This window comes from Eufriesea mexicana, unplaced genomic scaffold, assembly GCF_001483705.2.
Source record: "Eufriesea mexicana isolate 0111107269 unplaced genomic scaffold, ASM148370v2 scaffold1837, whole genome shotgun sequence".
Classification (NCBI taxonomy): Eukaryota; Metazoa; Arthropoda; class Insecta; order Hymenoptera; family Apidae; genus Eufriesea; species Eufriesea mexicana.
In genome coordinates this window covers 88,614-100,328 of record NW_016909955.1, presented here as the reverse complement: position 1 = coordinate 100,328, position 11,715 = coordinate 88,614, and the positions used below count along the sequence as shown (strand labels likewise).

At 34.8% G+C, this 11,715-nt stretch overlaps 1 protein-coding gene across 3 annotated transcripts in view; it reads right to left on the bottom strand.

The window, feature by feature from the left end:
* Window positions 1–8,754: 8,754 nt before the first annotated feature.
* The window catches only part of daw (activin beta chain dawdle), a 4,306-nt gene continuing 1,345 nt past the window's right edge, over window positions 8,755–11,715 (bottom strand). The window contains exons 2-5 of one of the 3 annotated variants that reach the window (XM_017902676.1): window positions 11,134–11,391; window positions 9,549–9,625; window positions 9,243–9,446; window positions 8,755–9,096 (exon numbers count right to left, since the gene is read on the bottom strand). In XM_017902676.1, coding sequence (XP_017758165.1) covers window positions 8,929–9,096; window positions 9,243–9,446; window positions 9,549–9,625; window positions 11,134–11,391 — 707 coding nt within the window. In that variant the 3' untranslated portion in view covers window positions 8,755–8,928. Of the gene's footprint in view, window positions 9,097–9,242; window positions 9,626–11,133; window positions 11,392–11,715 lie in introns of all 3 variants that reach the window. The other 2 variants (XM_017902675.1, XM_017902677.1) reach the window with 2 other exon arrangements.

Sequence of the window (11,715 nt, the reverse complement as noted above, 5' to 3'; positions counted from 1 at the left end):
AAGACAATATTCCATTGAAATAAACAGGCACGTGCAACGGTGGAAAAATATTGGACTCATGGAATATCACCAACATAGAACCGTTAGATGCCAAGAATTATACTTTATAGCGAGAAAAAATTGAAGCAGTAATACAAATATATAAGGTATGATATGTCTATTAGATTCTAGGTCAGCTAACCATATGACATACAACATAGAAACTTTTGATGGTCAAATAAAGATTTAAAATTGATTTATTTATTTAAGATTTATTTACTCAAAATGGAAATGGTTTAGGCAGACCAAAAGAAATAAAATTAATTTAGGTGATGGTCTCTTATAACAACAAGATATAGAATATACACTGAGATTGAAAGGTATGTTGTATTCCTGATTTAAATAGATATTAATATCAGTGATCAAAGTGAATGATCATTGCCAATGATTTAAATTTTAGAATGATGGAGCCGAGGTATATAAAGAAAGGAAGAGAGGCTTGAATGAAAGCAGTGAGAAGAGGAAATGATCTCACAGATACAGGAGAAGGTGGTAAAAGCATATATGAAGAACCATTTAACGTGAGACTATATTTAAAAACAAAATGAATTCCTTTCTTATTCAAAAATGGTTATTGGATACATGTGTTTTAGGACGAATTTCATACAAGATTACGTTTTTGTGGACGAGATTTAATTGCTATAGCTAATGCTGGAAAAGATGACAATGATTCGCAATTCTTCTTTACTCTTGGTTCTACACCAGAATTGCAGAATAAACATAGAATATTTGGTAGAGTTACTGGTGAATCTATATATAGTATGTTTAAACTCGAAGAAGCACTTGTAGATGAGGTAAATTTAATGTTTGTAAGAATATATATCAAGAATTCATATAAATATAATATTTCCTCTGTTTTGTAGAATGATAAACCACTTTATCCTCCAAGATTGATAAAAACTATAATATTGAACAACCCATTTTCTGATATTATACCAAGAATAATAGGTACAGGAAAGTGAAGAAGTAAAGGACAGTTTAAAAACTAAAACAGCAGCAGTATTATTCTTTGCAATGTAAGATTTTGTTACAGAGATTTCAATCCTTTATCACTTGGTGAACAAGCAGAGCAGGATTAAGAAGAATCTGTGATATTAAATAAAATGTTTAGTGGTAAGGGCAAATCAACTCATGATCATTTAACTGATCCGAAATTAAGCTCACAACCAGCTGTTAAACCACCTGGACTTGCAAATAAAAAAAGAAAGGAAGACCATAGTAGCGATTGGAAAAGTGACGACGAAGTAGAAACTCAAGAAGAATTAGAAGTTGCAGATCAAGAGAAAGAGTTAGTTTATTGTTTACATTATAACTATGTTATAGAAAGTAGGATTTTTCATTGACTGTCTTTTATATTTATATTTTCAGAGCAATGAAGAAAAGAATAAAAAATACATTGAGAGATACAGAAAAGGAATCGAAGAAAGTACAAAATTATAAAATAGATGATGTTGAAGATGATAAGGGTATAAAGGAAAATGAATAGGGAATAAAGAACTCCTTATGAGGTTTAGCACGAGAGAAGGCCGAGGAGATGCACGATAAAAGATATCAAGAATTATTAGGATAACTCATGTATTCGAATAGAATTATTTATCATATGTCTATGAATATTGTACATATATATATGGTCATTATAATGATAATTATTTTGTGATATGTATTACGAAACATCTTTTTCTCGCAACGGTCCGTGGTACGGACATCTACTCTGATTTTAATGTCTATATGTCATTATTTATTATGTCGTTAACAGTTAACGTGTATATGTGAAACTTTCAAAGTGAATAAAAAGTACTTTAATATATAACCATGGCAGTTTCATTTTCTTTTTACCAAGAACAAAAGCACGCATCTTCGTCTGTGACTTCATGTTCAACGGGCTCTTAAGAGAGTAAAAAAAAGGAAGAAAAATGTGATATACTTATTTATGTCCTTTTATTGTTTTCTTTCTCCCGCCCAACGGGTCACGTGGTTTTAAATTCGGCAGTTTCAATCAGCACCATCTATGATTTGGGCTCAAAAAGCAAGAAAGTGATAGGAATATAGAATAGGCAAGGAGGTCGACGGAGAGCTGGTCACGTGACTGACAAGGACAGAGAGGGGATAGAAAAGGATAGAATGGCTCCGGTAGGGAAAAATTATTAATTACTCAATTTCCGTAAACAATTTGTGAACTTTTATAATTTCCTTGCAAAGCTGGAACATCAGGCTTAATTCTTATATAATTTTCGTAAACAATTTAACTCTAAATTGTTAGTTACTAATTTTTGATTGATGGCGTCTATGATTTCGTAATGACGACCATCGCGACCTTCCGTGAAAATATTTATTACTAAACGAAACTAGAATCAAAATGTGATCAAAAGTTATATGACAAGATTCGCAAGGACATTGCCTTTCTAACGAGTGCATAAAGTTTCATAAATTAATTGTGTCGAGGATAGCAATTAATGAAAAATCAATGGCGTTTTCGACAACAATTCAAACACTGCGTAGAATAATAATTAATATTAAATTAATTAGGGACAAATCTATATCGGAAAGCATATTGGAAAGTTTTTGAAGGATCTGGCTTCACGATGCAATTATAAAAGTTCATAAATTAATCGCAGGAATTGAGTAATTAATTAATCTTCAAATAAAAATTCAAAAAGGAACTGTCTGCGCCACCTATGATCCTTATCCGGAAGCTTGGGCTCCGTTAGTTCCAGTACAAAGCTATAGACGGCGCTGACTGTTCCTTTGTGAAGTTTTGTTAGAAGATTAATTAATTACTCAATTCCTGCGATTAATTTATGAACTTTTATAATTGCATCGTGAAGCCAGATCCTTCAAAAACTTTCCAATATGCTTTTCGATATAGATTTGTCCCTAATTAATTTAATATTAATTATTATTCTACGCAGTGTTTGAATTGTTGTCGAAAACGCCATTGATTTTTCATTAATTGCTATCCTCGACACAATTAATTTATGAAACTTTATGCACTCGTTAGAAAGGCAATGTCCTTGCGAATCTTGTCATATAACTTTTGATCACATTTTGATTCTAGTTTCGTTTAGTAATAAATATTTTCACGGAAGGTCGCGATGGTCGTCATTACGAAATCATAGACGCCATCAATCAAAAATTAGTAACTAACAATTTAGAGTTAAATTGTTTACGAAAATTATATAAGAATTAAGCCTGATGTTCCAGCTTTGCAAGGAAATTATAAAAGTTCACAAATTGTTTACGGAAATTGAGTAATTAATAATTTTTCCCTACCGGAGCCATTCTATCCTTTTCTATCCCCTCTCTGTCCTTGTCAGTCACGTGACCAGCTCTCCGTCGACCTCCTTGCCTATTCTATATTCCTATCACTTTCTTGCTTTTTGAGCCCAAATCATAGATGGTGCTGATTGAAACTGCCGAATTTAAAACCACGTGACCCGTTGGGCGGGAGAAAGAAAACAATAAAAGGACATAAATAAGTATATCACATTTTTCTTCCTTTTTTTTACTCTCTTAAGAGCCCGTTGAACATGAAGTCACAGACGAAGATGCGTGCTTTTGTTCTTGGTAAAAAGAAAATGAAACTGCCATGGTTATATATTAAAGTACTTTTTATTCACTTTGAAAGTTTCACATATACACGTTAACTGTTAACGACATAATAAATAATGACATATAGACATTAAAATCAGAGTAGATGTCCGTACCACGGACCGTTGCGAGAAAAAGATGTTTCGTAATACATATCACAAAATAATTATCATTATAATGACCATATATATATGTACAATATTCATAGACATATGATAAATAATTCTATTCGAATACATGAGTTATCCTAATAATTCTTGATATCTTTTATCGTGCATCTCCTCGGCCTTCTCTCGTGCTAAACCTCATAAGGAGTTCTTTATTCCCTATTCATTTTCCTTTATACCCTTATCATCTTCAACATCATCTATTTTATAATTTTGTACTTTCTTCGATTCCTTTTCTGTATCTCTCAATGTATTTTTTATTCTTTTCTTCATTGCTCTGAAAATATAAATATAAAAGACAGTCAATGAAAAATCCTACTTTCTATAACATAGTTATAATGTAAACAATAAACTAACTCTTTCTCTTGATCTGCAACTTCTAATTCTTCTTGAGTTTCTACTTCGTCGTCACTTTTCCAATCGCTACTATGGTCTTCCTTTCTTTTTTTATTTGCAAGTCCAGGTGGTTTAACAGCTGGTTGTGAGCTTAATTTCGGATCAGTTAAATGATCATGAGTTGATTTGCCCTTACCACTAAACATTTTATTTAATATCACAGATTCTTCTTAATCCTGCTCTGCTTGTTCACCAAGTGATAAAGGATTGAAATCTCTGTAACAAAATCTTACATTGCAAAGAATAATACTGCTGCTGTTTTAGTTTTTAAACTGTCCTTTACTTCTTCACTTTCCTGTACCTATTATTCTTGGTATAATATCAGAAAATGGGTTGTTCAATATTATAGTTTTTATCAATCTTGGAGGATAAAGTGGTTTATCATTCTACAAAACAGAGGAAATATTATATTTATATGAATTCTTGATATATATTCTTACAAACATTAAATTTACCTCATCTACAAGTGCTTCTTCGAGTTTAAACATACTATATATAGATTCACCAGTAACTCTACCAAATATTCTATGTTTATTCTGCAATTCTGGTGTAGAACCAAGAGTAAAGAAGAATTGCGAATCATTGTCATCTTTTCCAGCATTAGCTATAGCAATTAAATCTCGTCCACAAAAACGTAATCTTGTATGAAATTCGTCCTAAAACACATGTATCCAATAACCATTTTTGAATAAGAAAGGAATTCATTTTGTTTTTAAATATAGTCTCACGTTAAATGGTTCTTCATATATGCTTTTACCACCTTCTCCTGTATCTGTGAGATCATTTCCTCTTCTCACTGCTTTCATTCAAGCCTCTCTTCCTTTCTTTATATACCTCGGCTCCATCATTCTAAAATTTAAATCATTGGCAATGATCATTCACTTTGATCACTGATATTAATATCTATTTAAATCAGGAATACAACATACCTTTCAATCTCAGTGTATATTCTATATCTTGTTGTTATAAGAGACCATCACCTAAATTAATTTTATTTCTTTTGGTCTGCCTAAACCATTTCCATTTTGAGTAAATAAATCTTAAATAAATAAATCAATTTTAAATCTTTATTTGACCATCAAAAGTTTCTATGTTGTATGTCATATGGTTAGCTGACCTAGAATCTAATAGACATATCATACCTTATATATTTGTATTACTGCTTCAATTTTTTCTCGCTATAAAGTATAATTCTTGGCATCTAACGGTTCTATGTTGGTGATATTCCATGAGTCCAATATTTTTCCACCGTTGCACGTGCCTGTTTATTTCAATGGAATATTGTCTTTTCACAACCATGTTCTGCTATCACTAATAAAGGGTGGAAAAACAATGGCTCATAACTTACACTATTTAATTACAACTGAAGATTATGTTAATACAAAGACTTACATTCTTTTGTGTGATGCAGGCACACCTGCATGGACACAACAATGCTTCCGGCGTTTGTTTGCAATTTTTTCTCATTTCATATGAACTCTCCTATTCACTTGGAGAAAAATTAACAAATCACTTAATTTCTGTGATTAATTTATAAATCACAGAATTATTTTACAATTGCCTTGTAGAGGCGTACGTTTGTTTATTTGTCGTCTGCCAGGTAAAGAAATGAATGCTGATTGTCTAATTAAAACCGCTGTTTGGGCTGAATTTATTAAAGAATGTAGAAAACTTTATGGGATCCTTAAGTGAATAAGAAGAAGGGACAAGAATTTATGTTAGTTATTTATGTCGTTTTATTGTTTTATTTATTTCGTCCACTACGTCACGTGTATTTAGGCGACCTCCAGGCGCAATCTATGTTCTTTCTACCTAATCCGAGCTTCGAGTTCAAAATCATAGATGACACTGATTTTCTTTGAATAGGTTACTAACTCTGGTTATGTGCTCTTGATGCTTCTTAATAAACCAATTCGGCAGTGGGAAATTAATAAGTTACTCAATATCTGTGGTTAATTTGTGAACTTTTATAATTGCATCGTAAAGGCAGATCCTTCAAAAACTTTCCAATATATTTTTCGATATAAATTTGTCCCTAATTAATTAATTATTGATGATTATTCTACGCAGTGTTTGAATTGTTGTCGAAGACGCCATTGGTTTTTCATTAATTACCATCTTCTGCGTAATCAATTTATGAACTTCATGCACGGATTATATAAACGACATCCTGGGGCGTCTTCACATATCACTTTTGTTCACATTTTGCTTCTACTTTCATTTAGTATTAAATATTTTCACGGAAGATCGCGGCCGTTTGCGGTAGTTACGAAATCATGGACGCCATCAAACGATAATTAATAACTAACAAATTAGCGTTAAATTCTTTACGAAAATTATATAAAAATATTGCCTAAAGTTTCAGCTTTACAATGAAATTATAAAAGTACATAAATTAATTACGGAAATTGAGTAATTTATTAACTCTCCTCTGTCGGAGCCCTTCTATCTTTTTCTATCCCCTCTCTGTCCTTGTCTGTCACGTGGCGAGCTCTTCGACGATTTCCTCGCCTACTCTGTGTTCCTATTATTTTTCTGTGTATCGGGTCCAAAATCATAGATGGCGCTAATCGCAGGCGGTAAAATTTGTATTTCAACTAGATACCTCTTCTGGTTAGCATTGGAAAGTTTGTAAAGGGCATGGAAAACGAGCCGACAAGTTATGTATATGCAAATACCTGTAGAATTCCTTTATGTAAGGACCATTGTTTCAAGATTTATCACACGAACAAGAAATATTAAATTTTATTTTTCTATGTTTTCATAATTTTTCCAACATACACGATGTAACGAATTTGTAAATAAACGTAATAACAAGAAGCAGTAGTCTATGGTATATTTAAAAAGCAATTATCAATATATTCATACAACTCGGGAATATAATAAATATTATTTATTTTAAATAACAAAAGAAATAATCCGATTTTTATCTTTGTCTTAATACCAGAAATCCGTAATAACCTGTTTCCGCAACTTTTTATTCAATGTAGTACTTATCGTTCAGTATTTCCGAAAGGTGAAGAAAATTATCCAGGAAAGTATTATTCGCAGTGATCGGAACGTGTTGGGATCGAATTGGAATTGCAATTAAATTCAACATCACGCTTGATCATTCTCGACAGATACGTACAGTATGTTGGTACACATGCCGGTGTATGCGTGTTCTTTTCGCATACATGTACTGTTACACGAGTATATATACTCGAATTTGAGACTATTGTACGCACAAGGTATCAAAGGAGGAACACTTGGATAGATGGATGTGTTGGATGCGACTACCGAACACAAGACTGACCGTGGAACGATATCGAGTCAAGTTCAATTGCCAAAGAAAGTGCACAGACGAGATTAAACAAACGTACTACTCGTTATCGTACTTTATCGAATTTAAGTATTTACACGATGAGTTATTCTTTATCGTATTTTCATAATATTAAAATATATAGTAAAAAAATGCGGTCGATATTTTGGAGCAGTGTAGATAAATTTCTATTACGCATGTCCCTCAATTTTGTCGGCAGACCGTGAAAGATGCAACAACGCGGATACAGCGTAATAACGTATACCTCGTCCGTGCTAAAACTCTTTTATCATTTTCGTGTCACTCGCAATGCTATCGACTCATTGTCAATGCAAAATAAGGTGGTATAGTGACTAATTATACTATTATTATAATAATAATAAAAGTATTATAACAGTAATAATAACGATAATAGAAATAGGAATAAGGAGAGCAGCTCGTAGTCAATGGGTCAATAGTCGATAATGTCATGTACATGGAACGAATGATCGATATTAACCCCTTGTTTCACGATTTAAGTTCCGATAGCGCGTGCCATAATCAACGACACAGTTGGTCACGGCAGAGAATAACGCGTAACCGAGTCAGAAAGATATCGACGAAAATTAATCACAAGCCTGACCAGTATAGTTTACGTTGGGCCCTCTACCTACACACCACGAGTCTTACACGATATTATAGGGGGAGCGGTTTAATGCTATGGAATAATGATATTATGGAATAATGCTACATTCAATTCGACTGTCCAATCACGTAAACACAGGGGTAGCAGAATAAATGAAAATAATTTTAAAAATGTCGCATTCTTGCAAAAAGGCGACGTATCAATTAGTCAACTGATGAACCGGCCACAAACAGAGGCAAGCTCAATCGTTCGCGTCGGTCATTTGTCTATTTGATTATGTATATATATGATTACGAATTCGATTTAACAATAAATACATTCTATCAACGTACGCGTTCGGGTTGAATAACTACTCTAAACGCACGGCTTTAATGCTAGCGGCGAATGCGGCTAGAAAATGAATACTGTTTCGATCATTTACACCACTTAATATGCAAACAATATTCGTTCGATCGACATTACGCAACATTGTATGTGATTTACTAAAGGAACATCGTGTTCGGAGAATTAAGAGTAAATTTCCGTGTACATAAACATGTGTACAAGAACTAATTGCGTAGATATTTGAAAATATGTATGTATGTATGCATGTATATTCGTGCACATAGACTTTTTCTTCTTCTTCTTCTTCTTCTTCTTCCTCTTCTTCTTCTTCTTCTTCTTCTTCTTCTTCTTCTTCTTCTTCTTCTTTATCGTACGCAAGTTTGTTCGCAATGAACTTGTCTTGGATAATAAAAGAACGATGCGATAGAAGTACGAATTTGAATCGAAAAGATACATACTTATGGCAGGATTTGGATAATATCTGCTAATTACATACAACCACAGGCTTCGACTACCATGTTCGGTAACGTCTTTTGCGTGATCGTGTTGTTCGAATCAACATAGAGTAATTGAATTGGCGATAACTGAGTAGGTGAACAGCATGGAACGATTTCGCCTTTACGATATATCGCGTTACCATTTTTAGCCAATAATCTCTGAAACGAGAAAAGCAAGGTGAATTAACAACGGTTATTTACAGGTGCATAAACGATAACGCGTTATCGATATTTCTCCTTCGCGGATAGGTTGCAAATAGATGGTAAAAGTAAAAGAGCAATGGAAAGAGAAAACAGATGCCTACCCTGATTACATTACTGTAGGCAGATCCACTAATGGTCAACGAAGCTGCGGAAGAGCAAGATCCACGACAAAAGTATGCATGATATCCGCTAGGATGAAGAATCCAATCGCTCCAACCGATGTCTTCGAAATTAATATAGAGTTCGTCTCTGCAGCACTCCTTCATTTCCGGCAGACAGTTGGAATTTCTCTTCGGCCTGTTCTTCTGCGGCAACGGCGACGTATGCATCACGAGAAAAGGTTTCAAAGTTTGTTCAACGGATACGGGTGCGGTATCTCGATCGATCGAGCAGGTGCTGCAAGATACCTGTATCGCGTGATTCAATCGAAGATCTTCTACCCATTTCTTTAACGTGAAGCTCACGTCTGCCTTCACCCATCCCTCTGAAACAGCGATCGCTTTCATCGTTTTAACCCGCGATCGCTTCGTTTCGTCTCGCCTCGCCTCGCCGCGCCTCTTCGAGCCGCTCTTTGCCTCCGTCGCGCCTCGTCCCGCATCCCATCGTTTCGCATTGTTTCTCCTCTCCTCTCCTCTCCTCTCCTCTCCTCTCTTCTTCTCTCCTCACAAAGCATCACATCGCATCTCCTCTCCTTCCTTCACCGCTTCTCGCCCCGCTTCATTTTCCTTCAGTTTATTCTTATCGTTTCGATTCGACTACTTCGTCGTTCGTTCGCACAATCGAGATCTTTGTATCTAGGAGCATCGATATTTTGTCCATTGCCATCGCTATATCCCGTACGTTCGCTTCTTTTCGATGTGGTTGAGATTCTAAATGCGTAATGCGTTGCGAATGACTAGAAGCGTGGGAAGGTGGAGGGTGGTAGCGATGATATATATGTAGCAAGAGAGAAGAGGGGAGGTATAAGATTCGAATATTCAATTATTTCTTTCAATTCGACTTTCGTGTTGCGATATGATCGAATAGTTTAACTAAAGTTTTAACTAAAATTTGTTAGAAACAAGATTTTTCAATCTTTGATTCGTGTTCGAGATTCTGCCACTGCAGGGTCAGAAGGCATCGTACAGATGCGTATTAAATTAGTAGATTCGTAACGCGATCTTTTAGCACGAATGTATTAAAAGCGACAACTTTATATCCCGAAAACGTTTCCTTTTTCCGTTCGGTATATCCTTTTTATACTATTTATTTTGAAATTCCTTACCGAATAGCGAGAAACGCGTAGAAATTGCCAATTCATCCCCTCCAAGAGAGAACTTTATTCGTTTATCTCTATGCGTGGCTAACAGCTTTTTGCCTATACGTATGTATGCGTATGTATGCGCGACCAAGCTGCTAATTCGTCAAAGATTTGTCAAAGACTCGCGAATGATCTTTACGTACCTACGTATGTATGTATGTACGTATGTATGTATGTATGTATGTATGTATGTATGTATGTATGTATGTATGTATGTATGTATGTACGTACGTACGTATGTGTGTATTTATGTATGTATGTATGTATGTATGTATGTATGCATGTATGCATGTATGTATGTATGCATGTATGTATGTATGTATGTATGTATGCATGTATGTGTGTATGTATGGATGTATGTATGTACGTATACATACGAAAGAATGTACGAAAGAAGGATCGAAAGCGAATAAAGGTGAGAAAAGTAATGGACTTGCACGATGACATATGACGAGACAGAGGCAGGAAGAGAAGCGGTCGAATCGATTCGTTTGCGAATAACCTTGCAATACACCTTCACGTGGCGAAAATCAAACGAAATAGACGGCACAGAAACTCACGGCCGATAACGCGCAATAGTAAAAAATGAAATATGTGCGAAGGAACGAGAAGGAGACGAAATCTTTATACGGTATATACTTATACACCGTTGCATATGTTCCGAAGAAACGAAGGCTTTTCAATTTACCCACCTCCGATATCGGTTTCAAAGATCGCCATGATTGTGTTTTTTTCAAAGTTTCCATTCGAATCCCAATGATCGAGTTCGGAAAGCACGAAAGTTTGATTTAGTTCGTCATTCTCGTCGTATTCCTTGTAAAACCAAAGTTGCGCCGAGGTCACATCCACAAATTGCATTTCGTTCGGTAGATAAAACGTAAAACAGACTGCAGGATTGAATCCCGTCAAACGGTTCGATTTCTGCCGACACTTTTTCGAGTCGGCAATACCTGAAACGTTTGCCATTTATTCAAATATAAATACACATGTTGTATATCCTCGTTTCCCAATGGGTTTTCGTCCCGTAAATTACATTTCTTTCAAACTTTTCAATTACGTTAAATTCGAATGCTCGCGTATTTCTCAACGAAAGCGCAATCTTGCATGCATGCATCTGTCACGTGATCATGCGGAAAACGCGTGTCATATAAGTTAAGCACTTTAGCGATCTTCCGGCGTTTTAGTTTCTTTTCCGTACTTCAAGGTAATGCAAAGAACAAAGATAGATAAAGACGAGAGATAGAGAGAGAGATAGAGAGAGAGGGGGGGGAGGG